The sequence below is a fragment of the Polypterus senegalus genome, chromosome 4 (genome assembly GCF_016835505.1).
Source record: "Polypterus senegalus isolate Bchr_013 chromosome 4, ASM1683550v1, whole genome shotgun sequence".
NCBI classification, from domain to species: domain Eukaryota; kingdom Metazoa; phylum Chordata; class Cladistia; order Polypteriformes; family Polypteridae; genus Polypterus; species Polypterus senegalus.
This window is the reverse complement of record NC_053157.1, coordinates 157,207,391-157,232,595: the sequence shown is the minus strand read 5'-3', so window position 1 is coordinate 157,232,595 and position 25,205 is coordinate 157,207,391. Positions and strand designations below refer to the sequence as shown.

The following is a 25,205-nucleotide window of genomic DNA, read 5'->3' as shown; positions in this document are numbered from 1 at the left end:
ACAAATGTAAATGTTGTTTAAGTTACTAAATAGATTTTTTAGTTGCATTTTAATCGAGCCAACATTTGAGGTGTTAATTTGAACCTTGTAGTCAAAGGCTTCTCATTTTTGTTTATAAATATAAAATTTCTACAGTTGCTTACCACTCCAGTGTGTCTTAGCTGCATATTGTGTTTAAAAGTAGCTATTTCACTGTAGATTTTCCTTTTAGTTTTACAAATTAATGTACATTTAAGTGTTACACACAAATGTAGTCTGTACTATGGCTATTGACATGAAATAACTTTATATTTAATGTACTTGCTATTGAGAGAGAACAAGTGAACTACTGAAAACTGCATTAGGAGAACAACTCTATCCCAGCATTCATTTCTTTGTTCATTATGAAAATCAAGCCAGGCTTTGTTGTAGGACTGCAGACAAGACAGCAAACCCCTCACTAAAGCATTAAGCCAGTTTATGGCCTTTTTTAATTACACAAAGCTGATGTAGCAGACATTCTGTTTACGCACACTCGTATTAATACTCATCTGCTCGTCTATATCTCAGTTTTCTGCACATTATTATAAAATTACATGGACTGTGTTGCCTTTTTGTTTATTTAAGAGACATCTTTCTGTCACCTGATACAAATCAGGCAAACCTAGTAAGAAATGTCTTAGTCTGGTGGCTATCATCTTTTGCACATGTACAATAAAGGTGGGGTAGCCATAAATCAGTGTGCGTCCTGGCTGTAGCCTGCTTACATGTTTGTTTCTTATTACAAGAAATCCTAAGGAGACATTCCTTAGAGCCAGGACGTGCAGCTGATAGGTTTATCTGAAGTAAATTATCCAAAGTAAATGTTTTATATGTTTTCATTCACTGAAATGATTATATTCAATAGTGTGGAAAGGACATACTTTGCATACTGAAAAACAATTGCCATGTAGATCTGGAGAATTCATTAAGAAAGAGCTTGTGTAGCATGTAGGATAGGCATTAACCAACTTGGGGGCAACCCTGACTTCCAGCATTCAAGGTGCCACAGCAATTGGGTTTGTGCTATCAGATCACACTATTGAAAGAGGAATCCACACTCGAGAAAACCTCAGGGATTACATGTTATGTTGTGTTACGGTTACTGTGCCCTGTGGCGACCATGCTGTGCGTGTCTGTGAAAGGTTGTTTTGTTTCTGTTTACAGTTATGGGCAGCTTTTTCATTGTCTTTTATTCTCTGCGCTCCTTGTGTGTTTCCCACCCCCTCTTTAAACCAGATTACACCTAAAGCGCAGGCTTCACTCTAAATATATCGATTTATTAAGATGACTATCCTTGGTTCCATGGGAAATGTAAAATGGTGTTTCTAATGACATGTCCTGTATTCTGAAAAAAACAAATCCTTTTAGAGGTGGTTGTCTACAAAAGCCTGTGCACTTGACTTCATCTTACCTGGTGCTATGTGTAGCATTCATTCAGATTAAATTGTATTTATGTTTTTTTGTTTTTTTTTTAAATTTGCTTTAAAATTAAAACTTGTATTGCAATTACTGTCAATAAAAAACTAATAAAGTTCTGTTTTTCCAATAACATTTTGATTGCCTTAAGTCCTTGAAAAAGTGTAGTTTAATATCACAGTAGGCACGATTTTAAATTTTAAAAACAATGTTTATTTGTAAAGAAAAAAGATGCTCAGCTCAAAAAAAGTAAATAACAGATTTCCACATATACACGGACTATACACACATGAATGAATACAAACAGGGGGTCACACCTTGTCCTCTGGCTTGTCAGCCTCTTGATTTATCAGGTGTGTTAAGTTCATTCTCGTTTTTTCTATTGCTGCCAGTTTTGCACGCCGTGACGGCCTTGAAGGTGGCTCTGGTGCTGTCTGAGGACCTTCATCTTGATCACTGCTTGAGAAAGACACAAAAATCAAACAACATTTACTATCATCATCATGTTATTTCTTCAGAAGCAAGAGTTTCAAAAATGCGTATTGGTCAGAGGTGCAGCTCATTACAACTCTCTAGCTAGCAGCATTTCAGGATAATAAATATAATGATCAAAATTGCTCCATTAGTAGGTATGGATTTTATACTTTGCAGTTCAGTAGATTAGCACCCTATTTTGTTAGGCAGTGAGTGGAATTTGACATCATTGAACCTAGCAACAGGCATGGATAGCCAGCAAACCACCAGATTACCTACTCCCGATATTTCCCATGTAAAAGACTTCATTCTTGTCACCACACCACAGCAAGAAATCTGAACTGTTCAACCTGAGATCTTGGACGAAAAAAACACCAGCATCACTTGATGACTCCCACATAAAACCAGCTAATGCTGCTGGTATTCTAGTAACATGCAGGCAAACAACCATTCAGATTAACACTAGAATAAGCCTACAAAAAAGTTGTAATCCTAGGCCACCTTAAATTCCTTTGCACCTCTCCATTAGCGCCTTTTGTTGCAAATGCGTCAATCAGCACAAGCAGCCTGCTGTCCGATCCCCCACCGATGGAGCTGAAGTCAGTTGCAAAATTCTCACAGCTCAAGTCTGTTTATCTGAGTGTGAGGTGCCTCAAGTTGTAGAGGGTAAATAATATATCGTTATTTGGAATACATACACTTCATGTGTGTTCTGTGTCTACAACGATCTGGGTAAATGTAGCAAGACAAGAAATGAGAAGCAAGAAATGTTGAGAACATACCTAAAATAGAAACTTTCTCCAATGTTATGCTAATAATGACATGAAGTGTATAATATGTAAAGACTTTAGTCCAAATATCAAATAAACGTGTGCTCTTATTCAAGAATATAACCAAAGGAAAAAAAATTCAATTTATGTTGTTGCCAGTGAGTTAAAACCCCAAGCTCAAATGTCAGTCGACAGAAAGTTGATATGTATTTTTGGATGGTGCAGAGGCAAGAACTGCTGCCTTATAACCAAAAGGTTGCAGATTCGAGTCTAGGCACTCCACATTCTGAGTAGTGAGCTTCTGTTATTATTACTATAATATAATTAAAAAAAAATACATTTTATTTGAGTCTGTAATACCTATTATAAATTTTTTCTACTTGTAAAAGTTAGCACTTTTTTATTATTCAGTTTTATTATGTTAGTGATATTTATGTGGCACAACGAACTTGCCACTTCCCTCTCTGAGCTGATGCCGTTTATCTCCACTCTTTTCACAAGAGCAGCGATGACTACAGTTGGTGCTGTGGCTGATGCCTGCTCAGAACTACTTGTTGTACTTCACATCATTATTAGTATAAAATGGGAAAAAGTTTCTTTTTTAGTTCTTGTTCAACATTTCTTGCCTCGCATTTCCTGTCATCTACATTTACACAGATTGCTGTAGACCCAGAACACACATGAAATGTATGTATTCCAAATAACAATATATTATTTACTCTATGCAACTCAAGGCACTTGACACCTAGATAAACAGACTTGAGCTGGGAGATATTCACGACTCTACTTCAGTTTGGTTATTGAGGGGGTGGGGTTTGTGGAGCTGAGATAGCAGGCTGCTTGTGCTGATTGACAAAACAAAAAGATGGTGATGGAGAGGTGCTAAGGAATTTAAGGTGGCCTGGGATTACGACTTTTTTCGTAGGCTTCAGAGATTCTATTGTTAAAGAAGAAATGATTAATCTCTTGTACAAGTCTGTTTCTCACACCATGAGGCCATTACTCCAGTGAACCAGATATTAAACTTTTGGAGTACCACTGTAATGTAATACATACAGCTTTAAATGAAGTGGTGTTAACTTCATAAAAACATCAGATACAAAGGAGTTTCACTATGAAGCAGCTACAGCGTTACTGCCTAAACTGCAGAACTGCTGAAGTGGGGTTTTTAAAAATGGAAATGAGGAGCTTTGGTCTTGTAACAATGCATTGTGTTTGCATTTTTCGGCCCACCCCATAGTGATGTAGTTAATGATTATGAAAAACGCATACCTCTCTTCATAAGTGTCTGTTGTTTTACGTGCTCTGCTGCTTCTTGTAGATCTTGTAGCAGTGGATGCAGTTTTCTGGCCTAGAATTAAAAGAAAAAAGTAATCACAAATTGCTCGCTTGAAGCATCACTTTTTGAATCAAGAACAACCTGTATGCATTAATGCTGGCTCTGTAAAAGGCGATTCATTTAAGTGGTGGGTCCTCCTCAAAACTGAAACCAAGGCGTGTGCTTATGTACCTCAATATGAGTATTGTCTACAGACCTTTGTCTTTTTTTTGTCTAATTTTCCAGACAACATTGATAGTGAACAGGAGTAGATACCTGTAAGGTTCTTAAACTATATTAAAGAAAACTTACTAGTTTGTGGAAAATTGTACTATAACAATTCTTTCAAATTGATACACATCGCTTCAAAATACTTGCCTCGTTTGCTGCTCTTTTTTACAGTTTTCAAAAGATCATTTTCACCATCTGCAATTTCAGCTAAAAATAAATCAACACACAGTAAGTTTAAACACAAATGCTTACTATTTATATTTCAAATGTGTGCTTTGCTAAACAATATATACTATTTTGAATTTTATCAGTAAAATGCTATCTGTAAAGAAAACTACCTTTTGAATTTAGAAAAATCTATTTTTGGCTGTTTTAAATTAAACCATGTCTGTTACCAGCTGATCATCTCCATGAAACAAAAACCTTCAGATGATGTTATGGATGAGGTAACCAGTTTAGTGTTATTAGAAATTTCATTCCTCATCAATTTTAGTACCTACAGTAAATAGAGACATTGGGCTCTTAACTAGATGGTAAAGGTAGGCCTTTCTTTGGATTCACCAGTTGCTAACTGAGATCTCAAATGCTTTATGGTGGAATTGGAAGCTTTGCTTTACACCTTCTATCACCCTAACAAACAAGTGTGAGATTGCATGATAAAATTCAGTAGGCAAGCAGTTTGGCTCTGGTTCTTTATCATTCTTCATCATAGAATCTGTTTTATGTTAAAAGCACATCTAATTCAACTTTTACAGTTGATTATGTGACAGGAGTAGCCGGAGAATTTTTTTATTACCACGGTCACCACGGAGCTCCTTTCTATCATGACCATTTTCTGATTTCTGTTCAACTTGAGAACATGAGTTTAACATTTTTCTCAGCCGTCACAAAGCAGTACATGGAGTATTTAACATAAACATATATAACTTTTGGGTGGAGTATCCCTTTAATAGCTTACTTTGGTAAAGGCAATTTTTGGTTGAGGCCTACAGGATTTTAAACTGAAGAGGACATAATTCAGTGGCACCCTTACTCATGGAATTATACTCTCAGTTTCCTGGGAATCCTGGTAGAAAGTGTGTTTGCCAAACAGACATGGGGGAACCTCAAATAATATGCAGGGACTTCAAACTACAGTACAGTGGTTTGTATAGAAATTGTTTGACTATTCCATTTTTATTATTATTTGGCCAATGATTTACTCTTGGAATTCACCAACACACGCCATACCTTTACTGGTTTCAGCAACACCTTGATCACTGGCATTCACCACTTGGGTACCATTCATGACAGCTTTGCCTTTGTTTTCTCCTTTAAGTTGGTTGATAACCTTTTCGATGGCTTTTAAACTGACTTTATCTTTCACTTCCTAAAAGAGAAATTTTCTTTAAATATTTCATACTTCAATATTTACAAAGCACTGGAAAGAAAACACTGGTTATAAACACAAAAAGCTTAACAATATTCCCTTAAAAATGTCTTCATAAGTAGATGCAATAGAAGAACTTTGAAATTTTAAAGGTAATACTTCTCAAAGCAAAATACTTGCAGTGACAATTTCTTCCAGAAGCAACAGAATATCTTTGTAGTTATCAGGATCTTCACTTTCATACTCCAGCGAGCCCAAACACTTTGCATAAATACGGACATCTGGGGCAGATGGATCTTTTAAGATTTCATTGCAGAGTCTTGCAGCTAAGCTTTCATGAACTGTGGGCCCCTAGCACAACAAATTTAACAGAGATATAACTGCAAAATACATATGTATATAATTATTTTTAGAAAAAAATCAATATTATATAAAGTAGCAATGACTGCACTGAAAGGCACAAAGCATTTACATTAGAAAAAAATGTAAAACAAAGAACAACTTCTGCATAATTGCAAGAAGGATGATTAAAGTATTGTTATGTGAAGAAACAAGCATGCATACTGTGTGTGTGTGTGTGTGTATGTGTATATATATATATATATATATATATATATATATACACACACACACACACACACACATACATATACATACACATACATACACACTGGTAGAATTCCATTACAACGAAATTTCCATTACAACAAAGTATTTTTATGGTCCCGACAGTTTTCCCATATGACAGAGTCTACAGAAGTCTCGTTACTACGAATCTTCATTCAGCAGATACTTTCATTACAATGAAGTGCCCAAAAGACCTTGAAATACCTGAATGAATCATCCACTGATCAGTTAGTTCTGTGGCCGCAGCTCAGTTGTGCACAACGATCCCCAAACAGAAACACTGTAACTTTCCTCATACTGTTTTTTTTTTTTGGCCTTTTTTGTTTCCTGCGGTTTTCAGTGATGATAAGCAATAAGCAATAGGTAACATTTGAAAAACATCCATTGGAATTTAACTCATTGTCACCCTCCTACAGAAACGGCAGACACGAAAAAACGGTAAAAGTTCATATTAGAAAAGAAAAGCTTTACATTTTTGCAGTTCTCGATTGCGACAAAAAGAAAGAAAAAAAAGACGTTGTCAGTGAATTTGGGATTTCACCATCGACACAGTCAACTTTCTTGAAAGACCGAGCAAAAAAAGAAGAAAAATCTCAGGTTGAAAACGTATGTGAACTGCTGCATTTGAAAACGTCGAAAAAGCAGTTTTTATGTGGTTCAGTGATGCTCGCTCAAGAATTTTCCTATTAATGCGGCACTCATTCAAGAAAATGTAAGGTTTGTAAACTCTTGAGACCTCCCCCAACTAGAGAGCAAGCTGAAGAGCGTCCTGAAGTGTGATCTCCGCGTCTGTACGGGGCAATAGCAGGCTCACAGATATGCTGCGTCTCTCCGCAAAAGAAACAGAAAAGCTCTCGAGGAGTGATGCAAGGTTAGGAGCACATACATTGTAAATGCAGATAACAGGATTACTTGGTCACTGACCTGACCACGACCCTGCCGGACTATGTCTGTGTATACAACAATAAATAATTGTGCCGTTCCTGTTTCAAGCTGAATAAAGCTGGTTTTGCTGAAGTACTGAGACTAAGCCTCGTGTTTTGGGGTGCAAGACAGGGACTTTTAGCACGACCCCAATCTTATGATTTGCTTTTTGGGGTTTCCCTGCAGCACTGTGAGCCTGCTCTTGCCCTGCCCTAGCAACAGACAAACAATCTTCCACCGACGCTGCAATTGCGCTTTGGGACGCATTTCACTGTGTCATTCCCATTGGATGGGGAGTGGAAGGGATCCCAAAAGTGTTCAGAAACCTCACAATATGAAGAAGAGGTAAAGGATGATCCAGCCTTTGATTGATAACTGTGCTGCACAGTTCAATGTTCGCATTGAATTCTTCCCACCCAATGGCACAGCAGTGCTTCAGCCATTGGATTTGGGTATCATTTGCACCCCGAAAGTGTATTATGACAAAGAAATGCTGAGAAAAATTCTTGTCAGCATAACTTGTAGGCAGGAGGAGATTAAAATTAACGTGAAAGAAGCTATTGAAATAATTGCAAATGCCTGGACGCAAGTTAAAGAAAGCACTATAGTAACAAATGCAGAATCTCATTACGACAAAATTTTCATTACAACAAAATATTTTTTAGGTCCCTGGGAGTTCTTTGTAACGGAATTTTACCTGTATATGTAGAGTTAGGTTAATAAATATTTGGACAGACAACTTTTTTCTAATTTTGGTTCTGTACATTACCACAATGAATTTTAAATGAAACAACTCAGATGCAGTTTCAGCTTTAATTCAGTGAGTTGAACAAAAAGATTACATAAAAATCTGAGGCAACTAAAGCACTTTTTTAACACAATCCCTTTATTTCAGGGGCTCAAAAGTAATTGGACAATTGACTCAAAGACTATTTCATGGGCATTGTCATAAGTGACCCAACCATATTTATAAAAACCCATAAAGTACCAAACTAAACATTTATATTACATTAAAGCAAACCTCACACTAACCTGGTATTCCATATTGTTTTGCTTGCTCAGTCCACTGGGTCTTGTTAAATCCACCAACAGCTCTGCTACGTTACTAAAATCAACTTCAGCTAATGGTGACGAACCTGGTGCATTGAACAATGTATGCATTGTTGGCAGGAAGCTGTCCTCAAAGCATTCTTGATTTGATCTGCAATATCAAGTGACTTTAAATGCACTATTCATACATTTTAAAAAAGTCAATTCAATTCTATGTTTCTAGCAGTATCCGGCGCACTCTTCTTTTTCAGCACTGTGACAACTGTCCTTTGATCAGATCAGATTACCCATATTTAATGCAAGTGAAATGGAGAGATGCTAGTTACCGCCAGTCATGATTTGTTTAATTGCTTGTTCTTGTGTACAGCTCAAAATCCAGATTTGGTATATAACTGCAAGCCCAGTTTATAAAAAACATCAACTACCTTGGAGAAATTATAATACACCCTTTATGGAGAAAATGACGTGTTGTATTATCTCAAAAAAAAAAAAACTATGTGGGACAGTACAAAGTCTTTTTCAGAATTTGGCAAGGATGGTATTCTAAAAAGAGTTGGCCGAGGTCCTCCTATAAGTTTTTGTAACCTTTGGTATTTTAGCTAATTTTAGGAATTATAATATAGTGGGCTTTTAGTTATCAAATGATTCTCAGAAATGCATAAGGGTGGGGTTTCAAGTGTTGATTGTGATTAATGAATCCTAACTCTTTTCTGATACGTCGTATTAATTGGTTATGATTGAAAGGTGTGTGATGTTTTTTGTTATACTAATTCAATTGTTATATAAAATCTATCCTTGTTTTTGTTCCAAATATTAGTGTGGCCAGAGCAAAGGCAATAAGACAAAAACCAACATAGTGTACACTAATTTCAAAAGGAAGATGAAACGACTGGATTCTAAAATCAGTGTTATATTTTAAATATATGGCTATCTGCTCACTCGGAATGAAACTAGCTGCTGGGAAGGGAAAAAAAAAAAAAAACCTACCCTGCTCGAAAAAGAATATACCCGCACTTGCCATGACGTTGATGTGTACTTAAAACATCTCCCTCAGATAACACTTTCTTTATGGCATCGTTGGCTGCGAAGCAAATGGTGAAAGCAAAAACTTGATTCCCACACCAAGTTTTTCAAGTTGGCTAAATCAACTAGTTGAATACAAGCCATTTAAGATTACACAGCTCTTTAAAAGATATACGCCACATTAACATGGACACGTCTCCCTGCCGCCGAACCTACAAAGATTTGCTGCCCACAGATTGATGAAGTTTTTATATTTCAAATATTTATACTTAAGTTTGTACTGTTATTGTCAATTGGGATAGATTTAATTGATTAACTGTACACGGATTTCATTCTGTACATCAACAAATCCAACATATTAGGATTTGCCATTTAAATTAGTGAATAACCAAAGCGTGCTGCTGTGGCAGCCAGATGCTTTTATTTCTGCAAATCATACTAACAGTTAAAAGGCTTGCAGTATGTCAGTAAGTTATTAAGAGTGTAATAATTTAGCTTACCAGCAAACATGCCAGCTAGGCCTCAATGCATGGTGTAAAACTGTCAACCCTTTGTTACCTGACATTTAACTGACAGTTTTGAGATGAATAGTGCAATTATTACATATATGGTGGTGTACGTATACACGCAACTGCAAAGCCAGCGAGTCCCACATTAGACAATAGACAAAACTGTGCAATATACACAAATTACATGTTAATGGATTAACATGACAAATTTATACTCCTATGACATTTTCATAATTTATATTTCACAGCTACTGTACAAAAATACACCTAAAGGTAACACATATCCAGGACTGATCATCAGTAACCGACAATAAGGCGTTTTCTTTTAGTTTTTGCTCATGTTTATATTTACTGCATAGATATATTGTACATACAGTAAGAAGAGGTGACAAAAGCAGAAGTAGAATATGGCAAGCCACATTAGAAAAGACCTAAGCAATCCTGCCCAGTTACTTTTTACCTTCTCCCTTCTGGCAAATGATGCAGGACCATTTGAGTTTTCACCAACAGATTCAGTTATAGTGTCTATCCTACTGTTGTAAAAGTTACTGAACAACTAGTCATAAAAGCAAATACTTTAACATATAAAAAACATTTTGTGTGTTTATATATACACACACACACACTATGTACATACAGATTTTTGTGATGTATCATTTTTTAGTGTGGGTGCCTTTGTTGGTATTGCATTTCTATTGTCTCCTTAGAACAGTTGCAAGTAGAAATTTCATTGTACTATGTGCAGTTGACAGTAGATTTGAAGTATATACCTAAATTATGAATGTGTATTTGTGTGTGTGTGTTTATATTATATATCAGTACTAGCAGAATACCCGCGCTTCGCAGCGGAGAAGTAGTGTGTAAAAAAAGTTATGAAAAAGAAAAGGAAAAATTTTTAAAATAACGTAACATGATTGTTAATGTAATTGTTTTGTCATTGATATGAGTGTTGTTCTCATATCTATATATATATCTATATATATAATCTATATCTATATCTATATCTATATCTATCTATATATCTATCTATCTATCTATATATCTATATATCTATATATCTATCTATATATATATATATATATATATATATATATATATAAATAGCAAAATACGCTTGGCAGCGGAGAAGTAAAAAGAACAGGCAAATACTGTACATTGATTTTCTGAATACATAAAGTCGGCGTCAGAATATATAAAGCCAAAACTTGAATATATAAAGTCAGCGTCGGTATATATAAAGTCAAAACTTTTTTCTGAATATATAAACTCATCGCTGGAATATATAAATTCAAAACTTGAATATATAAAGTCAGCGTCAGAAAATATAAAGTCATTCCTGATTATATAAAGTCAACATCGGAGTATATAAACTCATTCATGAATATATAAAGTGAAAGTCAAAATCTATTGATTGAAACGACTCTGAACTGAACTGTTAACAAAAATGTATTTAGAAAAATAAATTAAAAAAACACTGTTCAGTTAATGTTTTGAAAATGATGCATGTGCCCTGCCCAGGATTGGTTCCTGCCTTGCGCCCAGTGTTGGCTGGGATTGGCTCCAGCAGACCCCCGTGACCCTGTGGTCGGATTCAACGGGTTGGGAAATTGATGGATATTCCAGCGCTGACTTTGTATATTCCGACACTGACTTTATATATTCAAGTTTTGACTTTATATATTCCAACGCTGACTTTATATATTCAAGTTTTGACTTTATTTATTCTGACAGTGACTTTATATATGCAGGAAATCATGCATTGACAGAAGCTCCCCTTTGCTTGGAATTGAAAGTGTGATTAAATGAATTATTTTTTAACGCGTTATGGAGCACATGCATCGAAGTTTCTCAGCTGTGCTTGTGCTAAGAAAAGGAAACATTTTAAAAATAACGTAACACGATTGTCAATGTAACCTTTTGTAAGTAGTGCCTGGAGGATTCAGAGTGTGGAGAAACTCTAGAGACGGTGTGTGTATTAACTTGTGGATTTTTCTGTGAGTATTTGGTGGCATCGTCACAAAGTCACTTCTGTAAGACTGCGTTCGCCGCGGAGCTCAGCTCAGAGCGAAATGAGGTGAATGGGAGGGGAGATGATGATGTCACTCCCCCACCCGCCTTAACTGTCAATCCCCACAAACACAGTCTCGGAATTTGCATAAGCACACCCCTTCACCTACAATTTTAACTTAGTTACAAAGTGATCAAAACTCTCGTTCATATCCTGCGCCCTCTCATTAAACTTGTATTCCACATTACCCGTGGGCATGACAAACGCCAGCGGCAGCCTGTCTATGAACTTAATTTAAACTTTAGGTTTACACCTTGCTTTGTTTCCGAAGTAGCAGCACTCATGAATATGGTTGTATGTGTCAGTCGCTTGCTTCTTATTGTTTCGCTGCCTTCTCAATTATATAATGCATGTTTTCTTCAGCACTTTTTGGAGCTCTTCCTGGTTTTCTATGTACTGCGTTGACAGTCAGTTCACGTGATTACGTGGGAGGCGTGAAGTTGTCACACGAAACTCCGCCCCCCACGGCCATCTAGCTCAACTTCATTACATTATATGGAGAAAAATATGGTCATAACTGGAACCTTACGCGTAGAATTTCGAAATGAAACCTGCCCAACTTTTGTAAGTAAGCTGTAAGGAATGAGCCTGCCAAATTTCAGCCTTCCACCCACACGGGAAGTTGGAGAATTAGTGATGAGTCAGTGAGTGAGTCAGTCAGGGCTTTGCCTTTTATTAGTATAGATTAATGTCAGCATTCTGAAGAGTCATGCAAGTAAGAAAGTCACCGTACTACATATACATGAAAGTATACTTGGACATTAATTGAAATATATTGCAAAGTTTAAAATGGGTGTTTTAAATATAATTATACTTTATGGGTGCAAAAGTGTATATAATGCAAGATCGGCTTTATGCAGTATCTGTGCCTTATGAGGAGAAACAAATATATATATGAAACTTAAGGATCATGGTTACACAAAAAGCAGTTTCATTTTCCTAAAAAAAAAAAAAACAAAGATGGCGGCCTGTCACTTACTGAAAGTTGTTGTCTAAGACTCAAAACACTCCAGTAGCCGCCATGATCATTAAACTAATATAACTCAACTGAATACAAAAAACTGCAAATTGCTGTTTTAAAGGCATTATTTTAAAATGAGCTACAGCATGAGTGATATTATGTCTGTTTTTAGCAGTGCAGCAATTACATTCTGCTGAAATCTTCCTAGTTTTTTAATAAAACATTCTCATTTCTATGTGAAATAGCAGGTGAGCAATGCAGTAAAGATACACAAACACAAAAATTCCACTAACTAAAAATATTGAGACAAATCTGTTTCAAGTACATATACACAATTCTGTTAAGGGTAACCATTTAAATTCATGCCTTTCTACACAGAAGGTAACAGTTTTCATGCTCCAGTACAGAGGTATTGCATAAAGTTGTAGACTGCCATTCAGATAAGTGAAATACTTAAAATAAGTGTAGAGAAGCTCAAGACTTCCCTTATACATACTTCACATAGTCATCAATACTAAAAACACAGATGTTTACCATGAATCTCACTAACTCTGTTCTAGAGATTATTTATATAAACAGCAAACATTAAGTGGAAATCAGCATAAAAAGAGATACATCTACTTAAAGATTTTCTTACAAAAATAAACAGCTTTTTAAAAAAAAAAAAAATATTTGCCCCTTGCCAAATTTGCATAAAAATCTACATAAAGGAAGAGATGACATGTAAGAAATCATTGCCCACCCTAGAGATAAGCAACCTTGCAGAACAGATCTACGGATTACAGTCATCAGGTGAATCCCTGATTGTTGGCGTTACTGGGGGCTGTGCTTCTAGTCACAAAAGAGTGTTTCTCTATCTAGCAGCCAACCAAGCATTCCAGAACTGCTCCTTTACGCAAGCAGAGGTCCAAGGAGTACTACTAAATCTTGGGAAAGGTGCTAACAGGATTCCTGGTAGATAACAGTCGTGTTTGGCTGCAAATTATATTGCTGCGAAATAGTACTATGCAGGCCAACAAAGAAAGGTCATACAGTGTGGGTGAGAAATAAATCAAGAAAATCCTATTTGCAGGCAAACTGACCTGAACAAAATGCAAAGCAGATGGGTTATAATAAATGATGCCACCCTTGAGGTTCTGTTCTGTCAACATGCAAAACTGTCCTTTTTGCTACTATATAAAAATCTGGCAGAAGTGAGGCCTAAACATGGGCCAATCCACGATAATAAAGGCAGCATCATTCTAAAACCAGTTAGAATGTTAGTAGCAAGTGGTCAATGGCTGTCACTGTAATGGACTCCAGTGAATTTAGTCTCACCCTGCAAGTTATCAGTCCATAGCCCAAGAAGTGCCCAAGTAATCCTTATAGAACACCACATCTCCAATGATCACAGAAAGCAGCGACATAATCATTGTAACATGCTGTTATACCATCTCCATACTTGGCACCGCTCTACTGGGCCTTTAAGATTCTTTCTGCAACCATCATTGGTTTCATCATCTAACGGTTACATCTGCAGAGTCAACACATTTTGATATACAACGCACTGACTTTTTTTGTATGACTGTAAAATTTAAAGCAATATAACAGGTTTGTGTTCAGTATGATCTGGGCTGTCATGTTATCCCAATTTCATTCTAACCCTGATGTGCAGCCATCTAGTGGCAGTCGTGAATGTAATTGGCATTGAACTCTCACCATCTGCCTACCTGGGACTGCTGAATTCTCTACTCAGTTTTCAAATAAATTGGGTACAGTTTCTGGGGTACAAGCATTATATTTGTCACAGAGTTATGTTCTTAACTGAAAAGCAACTCATGTATAATTAGTTGTCAATTTTCAGTTCAATTACCTAATTTAAAGATACTAGAAGCAACACCAATCACTGGCAAACTGTAAAGAAAAAATAAAATAATTATACTTTACCTGCTTGCGTAAGCAAATAATGGAAAAAACACCCCCAAGCAGTGACGAAGGCGTGTATCATCCTCAGTAACTGGGTTGTACCAAAGTAAAACAAGTCGAGAAAGCAACTTTGCACTTCTGAGACGTCCTGAAAACATCAGCTTGGCTAAGCCTTCAGCAGCCTCTGTCCTTAACTCCGATATCTAAGGTTTTCAGAAAAGATATATTTCAGTGAAGTACAGTACAAGTACAAGTTCAATCATCCATCCATCCATCATCCAACCCACTATATCCCAACTACATTGTCACAGGGGTCTGCTGGAGCCAATACCAGCCAACATAGGGTGTAAGGCTGAAAACAAACCCCGGGCAGGGTGCCAGCCCACCGCAGGGCACACACACACACACCAAGCACACACTAGGGGCAATTTAGAATCGCCAGTGCACCTGCATGTCTTTGGACTGTGGGAGGAAACCCACGCAGACACGGAGAGAACATGTAAACTCCACGCCAAGAGGACCCGGGAAGTGAACCCAGGTCTCCTAACTGCGAGGCAGCAGCGCTACCCACTGCACCACCATGCAGCCCAAGTACAATCATGGTTAACAAAATATTTTCTAATGACCATGTAATAATTTAAAAACAAAAAAGCTTGGAACATTTTTTTTCTTTTAACAAGTGTAAAATATTACATTTACTAAACTGCACCATTCAAATGTGATCAACTTGCATTTTTGTTTGCGGTAGTAAGCGCAAAAACACCTGCAACAACAGGGCTTGAAATTAATTTTTGAGATTTAACAAGAACCTACCTTAAATCTATAGAATGTAAAATACAATATGCAGAGAAAAAGAAGTTTATCTGTTTCAGTGTTAGGAATACTGTTTCTATCGGAGTATAACTTTCTGTAGCTTTAACACAGTTAATGCTATTAATTTAAAAAAAATATATGTGAGGAGTTAAAATATGTTTAAAATATTCTTAGCTTAAGTAGCACAGCAGCACACGCTACTTAGCACTGGTACTTTACAGATCCAGCATACTTGGTTCAGACCCAGCCCTGAATGTCTATGTGGAGTTTGCATGTTCTCCCTGCGACTCTGTGCTTTTCCTTTGGGTACTGCAGTTTTCCTCCCACATTCTCAAAGCCTTGTTGATTAGGTTATATGCTCCTAGTGTGGATCTGGGTGTGTGACTGAGTGAGTGGACCCTGTGATAAACTGGTACTCTGTGCAGAACCTTTTCCTGCATTGTAAATAGTATGCCAGAAGAGGCTTGTGCTCCATGTTCCTCTGAATTAGATTAAGTATACAAGTATAAATAGGGCACAATTAGAAAAAAGTATTTAAAAAAACAAAATGAATATCTTGCAAATACATATGTGCAAGAAATTCACACATTAAAAATGAGAATTTATGGGCATTACTACAGTTGTGCAGAATACCTGCACTCCTTTGCAAAATTTCAAGCCTTGAATAAACTGTATCATATTTCTTAATAAAACTTTATTAGGCATTAATTGGATTTGTAATTAAGTGTAAAATGTAAAAATCCATAAACTTTAATACTCTGTTCTAATCCGCTTTTTGTTAGACATTCAGTATCACAAAAAGATTCAATCATAAAACATTTTCTAAAGAAAAAGATAATGTTATAAATCATTTTCTTTTGTATGAGCTGTCCCTTACCAAATATGGTGTTTGTATTTAAAGTCTATTCATTCATTCCTAATTGCCAGTATAGGAGAACTATTGCTTTACAGCTGTTCACCAAAAAGTCAATATAAAAACACAAGGCAGGCCTGAACAAAAAAAACAAAAAAACAAATGGGGCATCTTTTCAGTTTTACACTTTCTCATAAGCATTAAAGTTAACATTATGATTGGAACTTCAAACCACAATATCATTTAAGTCAAATAAAACTATTAGTTCTTAAACTTTTCTGTACAAACTTGATTTTTTATTTCATTGCTATTCCAATGTAAAATTATGTGCCTTTCGCGCAAGGTGTTGTCTAAAGTAATTTACAAACATTTATAAAGACAATATACTAGAGGTATACAGTATACTGTAAAGTAGTAAATTAAACTTTTAAATCATTTTTGCAAATTTTGGCATAGGGTACTTTCAGAAAATATGGATTTTAAATAAAAATATTAACAGTTATTTATCATTTATTGATATACCTCACTGTCCAGAAAGCCAGAAAGTAAGGCAAGTATGTTATTGACAATATTTTCTTCTTCATTTGTGTCCTTTTCTTCCGTCTGTTCCTCAATATTTTCTTTTTCAGAATCTTCATCTGAATATGTATTTCCTTGCAGTGCCTCCAGACCATTTAGAAGAAGCTGATCCAACACAGCTTTAATTGCGCTGATCCTGATCTTCGCCACGTCAAGCTGAGCAATCTTCAAAAAGAAAATAATCTTTATAACGTCCATTATAGAGCAGATTTTGACACTTTCATACCCTTAAATAAGTTAACCTACAGTAATATGATTTAATTTTAAAATGTAAAGTTGCTTTACAGCTTACAAGAACAAATCCTTAATATTTAGCAAATATTTAGCAAATTAGTATGGCTATAAACACTTCAAAGACAATGCACTAAATTTAATACAATTCTAAACACTTTACCTGCAAAAGCAATAACAGATGTCGGTTTGCCAGGTCTTTGCTTTGAAGAGCACAGGAGCCCAGGCAGATTACTGCCATGTTTCGTACTGCTGGATGGGCATTAGCAATACTTGGCAAGATCTAACAATAAACAGGAAAAAAAAATGAACAAACAAACATGTAATTGTTCAGTCCCAATTAAACGTTTGAGCTTAAATGGTAACCTAATATATTTGTTAATTGCTCAAAATAAACATTAGAACATACTTTGCTGCAGTCATTTATGGGAATGTGACAAAAGATACAAAAAAAAAAAAACTCTTGCCATTTTATGTATGTACTGCAGTAATGTCTTCATTCAAATGGAAGCTCATGGTAAAAAGTGAAAAACGTTGTGTTGCACAGGCAGCAGCAACTGCTGAATTCTTCACTTTTTTGTATGTAACTATACAATAAACACCGTACTACAGATTTTGCTCAAAGAAATGCATGTGGCTAAATAAATACCTAATGAAGTTAACACCTATTTAAAGCTTTGTTCTGCTAAGATGAAATGTTTTGGTATGTTTCAATGCTGAATTTAAGTACTTGACAAGATTTTCATTAATGACCAGTTTTTCAAAAGAAAAATGGTACAGTTGAAGCATAATATTGTTTGTGTCCTTCTATCGTGAGTGTAGAGAGTAAGCAATTCTAAAGATGTGTTTATTTCATATATCTTGAGAAAAAAATGACATCTTTTACTTTAAATTTTTATCAGAAAATGTCTAGATTATGAGAAAATGCTAAATCCTGCAAGCCCTATAAAAAAGGTCAATGTATACCTTTAAAGGGTGCTAATCTAGAGAAAGATGATTTGCTGTAAAACGAGTTATATTAGACTCAACGTGATTTATTTAATGAACTTGTCTATTAGTAAATTGATTGTTGGGATTACGTTTTCAGATATTATGTTAAATAGGTCAGTTCAAGACCGGGGAGCTCCATACTTTTTTGCAAAATAAGACAGCACAGATAGTAAGAGCTAAGAACAGTCTACTTATGGCTGGATTTTAAAACACATAATTTCTTTAGGATTAGAGGTGATAAATTTGTAACTTAAAACACAGTCACTAAGCCCTAAGCATCAAATTAGTTAACATACAGTTCTGGACAGACAGAACACCATGTATGATAACAGAAATAACTAGTATAGAAACGAGATGATAAATTCTAAAAATTTGTAGCAAGAAATTGACATTATTACAAACATTCCAAAAAACATCAAATAAAGAAGTGTCTATACCTTATTAATCATTATTACTTCTTTCACAAAGTATCTGAAAGGAACATTTATTTAACTAACTAATTTTCTGAATTTGCAGAGGTCAATTCTTAGAGATGCAGGGAGGCTGAGCTGTTCCTGATGCAGGACAAACTCTGAAAACAGCACTTGTTCATCACAGGTACACACTACAGCATAAACCTACGCCGATTTGCAGCATGCTGTGCCATTTGGAAAGTTACCAGAGAACCTTAATCTTTGAGATCTAGGAGGAAAAGCTAGAGAATAACCCAAGAAAAATATGACTGACATCACTTCCATTTACCATTATGTGGGTTGTGAGTTGTTCTAGTGTCATGAGACAAGAATTCCTTCTATGACTTTAGTGTTTTTAATCCTTTAATACAGTACTGAAGAGAAGGTGTCATCAGCATCAGGACTGCAGATATTGGGTTCACCTTATTTTACCGTACAGCAAAGAAAGTCCAGAAGGCAATTCTAGACTCTCTGTGAAGAACTCAGGTAGCATCATGGAAAATCCCAGGATTACACATGGATGTGGTTAGGTATACAAGTACAGTAGTATCTGATATTGTCTTTATGATATTTACAGAAGCTTAATCCCACAACTCAAAAAAAAAAAAAATATTGCTTGCTGCTGTCAGTGCATCATCATGCAAAAAAGCATGTGATCTAGTCGTCTAGTGACAGCTAGTGAGGAAGAAGGTAAGAATGTGTATAGTGTGTAATCAAGTGAAAAAATTTAACTGGAGGTTATATTCATATACATTTAATCCTGTATAAATTGAGGAGTAAATTTAATCCACCTTGTTTAGGGTCACAGAGAGTCAGTGAATATTGCAGTAGCACTTCTGTTTTGGGAGTCTCTTGAACCCAACACAATCAATAACAAACAGATGAGCCAGGCAGATGAGGACACAAACACACAACACACTGCATGGGGTAGGTGCAAAGGTGCTCAGTGCTATTATTTTAAAACCAAAGCAAATCAATAAAACAGTGTCCAAAGTGCAGTGCAAAATCCATAATAAATAAATAAATAATATAGTAAAACTAAGTGTTCATAGTGGACGTTAAAAGCAATAAATACAGTATCCATAAAAATAAAGTTAAAAACACAGGCAAGAAACTGTCATTAAAAGTCAGAGCCCTGGTGCCCCTTTATAACTGATGTCTCCTCAATTACTTCAATGGAACACTTTGGCTGAAAATGCTTGAAAAAAAGCTGCCTGCAAGAATTTCCTAAACTGTGTGCTGCCTAAACAGATGTGAATAGTTTCATTGAAAATAATGGTAAGTAACTTCGCAAGCAGTTTAGGAGCGTTCTGATCTAGTGCTAAAATACTAGAAAAACAAGTGTGAATGGGCCCCAAGGCAATTACACCCCAAAAGGACAGTGCAGTAAAACTGAAAAGTGACAAAATTGGTTGAGTAATGCCAGAGTTGCATAAGTCCTTTTCAATAAAAATTTCACTCTTTGTTCTGTAATAGACAACCTCCAATTCAGGGTTGAGTTCAGCCTTACACACACAGTTGCTGAGAATGTAACATGGAGACACTGGTACACAAAACTGGTAGATGATTAGACACATTTCCAAAAATTTTATGCAATTTTCCACCACACCCAAGGAATCAGACAGTGATAGATTTTTTCCTAATATGTGAATTGTTTTCTCTGTGACAAGTGTATTAAAGAGGAGATAATATGGAAACACTTATTGACAATGTGCAACACAATCTGGAAATTTACAACAACAACAAATGACTGCACTTAGGCAAATGGCAAGGCAAGTGACAGGAACAATTACCATGCAGCATAAATAGCTTTGGTTAGAGTATTAAAAAAAGTACAACATATATGTATGCAAATATGACTAGATTACATTCAATGTAATCAGTACACAAGTAATGCCCTTTTTAGAGTTCTTGCTTGTAATACAAAAAACTGGAAGAAAACAATTGAGATAAATTTGATTCCTGGTATTCAAGATGTTAGTGGGAAAGCAAAGATAAAGACTAAAACTACTAAGACCAGATTGTCCACAGAGGGAGGAAAAAGGTGAAATATAAAACTAGGCACACTAAAATACATGTACAAATTTTCTTACTTTAACATGCCATCATAGAAAAGGTATAGTTTGGATGCATGATTTAACAGAAAATAGCAGAGGACCCTAAAACGTTGCGATCCATCAAAAAACAGAGATCGAAATTGTGGACGAATCTAAATCGGTCTTTCACTCCTCCCCCATACATTACAGGTTATGGTGAGGGAGGGTGCAAAGCAAAAAAAGTCTCCAGATGCCAATGTCGGAGATGCTTAATGCATTTTTAATATGGAGTTAGAGTAATTCTTTGAACCAAGAAAACAAAACTGATGTTCCTCTGTATGATTAATAAATTAAGTGATTTGTGTGTGTGTCTGTGTAACAGGAAATTTGTGTTTCTAAGAAATATTGTACAGGTCTGTGGATAAAGAGGTTAAAGTGAAAGCACAGATGAGGTACTATTTGTACTCAATCTAATACAGTGCATTACAGTATATCTGTTAACTTGTGCTGTGATTTTGATTAATATCTGAGGAAATCTTCAAAAAAATGAAAAGCACAATGACCAATTGATCTGTATTTTAAAAATTATCAGTGTATTCCCATACTTTTATTACTAATTCAGAAAAACCTGTAAATAAGGACACATACCAATGAGTTAAAGATTTCATTCATTGTTGGACCAATGCCTTTGTCTATGGACATCTGCTTAAGAAGTTCTGAGCATATTGTTAGACATTTAAGAAGAGTTTCTGGATCATTCTGGAATAGAAAAAAAAAATACACAAAACAATCACTTTAAACAAGGTCTAATAAGTATGTGGTCATTTGTGATTATTAAATTATATTTTAATGTGTTATTTACTCGTGTACACCAACAGATCATTGCAAAGACATGCTGTACTCTACAATTCTATGAAATAGGGAGTAAACTTAAGTATATTGAATTATTTATAGGATCATTAATCTTGTTTTTATTTAAGATGTTATTATTAGCTTACAAAAGTCATAAATACTGACTTCTCAGAAGCCTAATGTGTTTCTTGCCTTTATTTTCCACGTTTTCATCATATACTCTTGATGACAAATAATGCAAAGAAAACCAAAAGTCTTAATCTTTTTTTGCATATTGATTCTAAAATAGGCATAAAATATGGAAAAAAGTCAAATTCAGAACAGACATATTTCAAATATTTAGGTTTACACCATAAAGATCTAACTAAAACAATAAAACAAAATCTAAAAAGCAAATGTTCAGTTATGACAAAGAGACACAAAACAAATCGCAAACTATAGTAGGTACAAATGTGATGTAATTTAATACATTTCTTTAAACTTTTACCTTTTCTATGTTGACCACTTTAATTTCTGGCTCTTCCATTTCTTTACTCAGTTGATTTCGAGTGTTTTCTAACTCCATAATCTGATCTTTCAGTTGAGATGCAAGGCTAAAATCCTGAGCCACGACACACTCTTCGAGCTTCTGCTTTGCCTCAATCAATTTTACTTTGACTTCAGCCAACTATATTTGGAAAATTGACAAACAACACAGAACCTTTATTTATGCCCATCCTCTCCCTAAATTTCATACATACGCAGAGTGTCTTGGTACTTGCCTATTTGCTTCAAATAGAATTCTTGATGCAAATAATGTTTCAGACAAAGCAGTCAGTTATTTGATAGGTAAAATCAGCAAAACATTATGTGTTATGCATTTTACTGTATTATTCACATTAAAGGTATTAACATTTAATGTGCGATATCAGTAAAATAATCAGATAACTATTTTAAACTGAATTTAACAATAAAAGTTTTAATCTATTTGTTAATGCATTAAAGAATTTGATTACTATGAATTCATATACTGTAGTACATATCAAATAAGAGAGTTTAAAAATCAGTGCTTAAAATAATAAACAATTGATTTAGGTCTTACCTTTACTTGTCTTTTGCTTGTTTCCTGAGCAGAAGCTGATTCAGCTACACTTACACAAGGTTCACGAATCTCAGAAATTATTTCTGCAGTCTGAAAAAAAATAAAAATAAATAAATAACATTTTTTTACATTACATTACAAAAATTTTACATGCACCGTCCCAAACACATAAATAAAGTGAATCAGATCTGGATGGATATGAAACAATCAAAAGTTTGCTTTAAGTGGTATGTGGGATCTCCCAGTTGGCAAGTGAAATTATTTTGGTAACACAGTGAAGTTGTCATTCATCTCTGTGCAGTGCTACATATCAGAAGCTTTAAAAATGCTGTGAATACAAAGAGAAATATGTCTCACATTTAAGTCATCTCTGAACATTCAAAAGTGGCATTATTTTAGCTAGTCACAATGCAGAAATAAAGTAACACTGTAAGTGTTATAAAGACCAAAGCCTTTGTTAGGGCCTCATTGCATAACTAACAGTATATGAGTAATAGAGGAGTTTTTGCAGCACCTAAAGTGTTGCCAATATTTTTTTCTTGCTTGAAATCATGTGTATTTAAACATAAGTATGATTATCACTGGAAAGAAATCACTGGCAGCCAGGAATAGACAAAATTTAATATTAATTAATTAATGAAAAGAGGTTGCACCTACGTTGAAAACAAGATTTGTTATGAAAGTTGCCATCCTATATAAAGATTCTTGTTAGTTGCTTGTTCATTTTGCAAGCAAAATAAAAAAAGTTAAAACAAAACAATGAAAACGAGAGTGCAAAGCAAACTATCATAGGATATTCCCTCATGTTTAACTAAGCATGGAACCTTAAAGATCTGAAAGCTGAACAGTGTTCCACTCGTTTTGTCTGTGTGTACATGATAAACAAGTACATAATAGTGCAGATAGTATGTGTAGTTAAAAATTACATTTTAATATGAAACATTATAATGTTAATTATTAGTTGATAGCCCTACTATGAATTTAAGAACTAAGTTAATCATACTCGTGTGTGTTATGTACTATAACTGAATATTTTTCACCTTACAGTGAAAACTGTCTAGATGTATGAAATCAATTTCCATAATTAAAAGAACAGTTTTTGTGGGATAAAATAAGTTGAGCGTTTTTCCTACTGGATATAACAGAGTAACATTTTTTCTATAGGTTTAAAGCTTTAGCTGCAGCATTTACATATAAACAAAAATGTGAATAAATTACAGGTTGATGCAGAATTGAATTGCAATTCTTAGTATACTAAAAAAGCAGAAACAAAAACAAAATGTTATTGTAATCTATTTTCATGATATCTTATTTTGGTGTCACTAGAAAGTCCTCCTACTACCATCTGAAGTTTTTAAAATGATTCTATAATTGACCGTTTTCAATTTGCTTTAAAATCCACAATGGAATCAGTAATGCAGGTTTTAACTCATTTTTAAGACTACTAAAAGATTCTCAAAATCAGTTCAATTTGTTGTAAAGTATGATATAGTAAAGATGTAACTAAGTCATTAGTTTTTCAAATCTTACCACATATACATTTTCTAAGGTTACAGCAAATCATTAAATGTATTGTTTTTGGCATTAAATAAAAAAAAACTTTTTATATTACCAAGATAAATGCTCCACTCACCAATTTAACAGTTTATACGATAAAACATACAGTACATCATCTAATAGACACAGTTTGACATTATATATATATATATATATATATATATATAAAATTTTATTTCAAGTCTTTCAGAGTTTTAGAACTCTGATATAAAAAGCAAAAGAGATATAAATTATACTGCAATAATCTATATTTCAAATGACAAACTTCAAGACAGTTCTCTAAATACTTTACAATTGTGTTCAACTATAAAATTATTCAAAATATATAAATACCAGTCAAGTACCATAAACTCCATTCATGATATATTCCACATAACATGAAATGTTATTTACAGTACATACAAAAACATATTAACTTCATGAAATAATAAAAGATTAAATTGTAATACATATCCTATGTTTTGATAAGGCAAAACATATCCTAACTAGCCCAGAACTATCATAACCTGGCTAATTATATTAAAAAAAAAAAAAACACCACACAATAAAACTTACCATTTGGATCCTCTTATCATCATCTTTAAGGATGGTAAGTAGTTTCTCTATGAGCAAGGACACAAGAGAAGTTGGGCAATTTGGTGAAACTAGAATCTCTTGCAGAATAATAAGGACCCGCTTCCTAAAGTAAGACAATAAAAAAATACAAATATAATGATCATATGAAATATTAATGATTATGGTATTATGCCAGGAAATAAATTCCACTGTGTTACAATCACCTATGATGACTGAAAAAGGTGACTAAGGTGAAATTTAAAAAAAATATATGGCAGGGACTAACACTGCCGGGGAAAATATTTCACATTCTGTACTTTTCTAGATAAAATAAAAATTACAATCTATACTAATAAAAGGCAAAGCCCTCACTGACTGACTGACTCACTGACTCATTACTAATTCTCCCGTGTAGGTAGAAGGCTGAAATTTGGCAGGCTCATTCCTTACAGCTTCCTTACAAAAGTTTCTATGGTAGAGAAAAAGTTATACAATGATGACTAAATTTAACTATATAAAGTCAAAACTTGATTATATAAA

General features: G+C 34.7%; 1 protein-coding gene across 2 annotated transcripts in view; it reads right to left on the bottom strand.

The window, feature by feature from the left end:
- Positions 1-1,627: 1,627 nt before the first annotated feature.
- ncapg (non-SMC condensin I complex, subunit G) overlaps positions 1,628-25,205 on the bottom strand; it is a 45,554-nt gene continuing 21,976 nt past the window's right edge. Inside the window, exons 10-22 of one of the 2 annotated variants that reach the window (XM_039751556.1) lie at positions 24,666-24,789; positions 22,554-22,643; positions 21,960-22,139; positions 21,269-21,379; positions 17,306-17,425; positions 16,855-17,076; positions 14,688-14,869; positions 8,183-8,351; positions 5,780-5,950; positions 5,461-5,599; positions 4,378-4,437; positions 3,954-4,032; positions 1,628-1,896 (exon numbers count right to left, since the gene is read on the bottom strand). In XM_039751556.1, coding sequence (XP_039607490.1) covers positions 1,749-1,896; positions 3,954-4,032; positions 4,378-4,437; positions 5,461-5,599; positions 5,780-5,950; positions 8,183-8,351; positions 14,688-14,869; positions 16,855-17,076; positions 17,306-17,425; positions 21,269-21,379; positions 21,960-22,139; positions 22,554-22,643; positions 24,666-24,789 — 1,795 coding nt within the window. In that variant the 3' untranslated portion in view covers positions 1,628-1,748. The remainder of the gene's footprint in view (positions 1,897-3,953; positions 4,033-4,377; positions 4,438-5,460; positions 5,600-5,779; positions 5,951-8,182; positions 8,352-14,687; positions 14,870-16,854; positions 17,077-17,305; positions 17,426-21,268; positions 21,380-21,959; positions 22,140-22,553; positions 22,644-24,665; positions 24,790-25,205) is intronic. The other variant, XM_039751558.1, reaches the window with a different exon arrangement.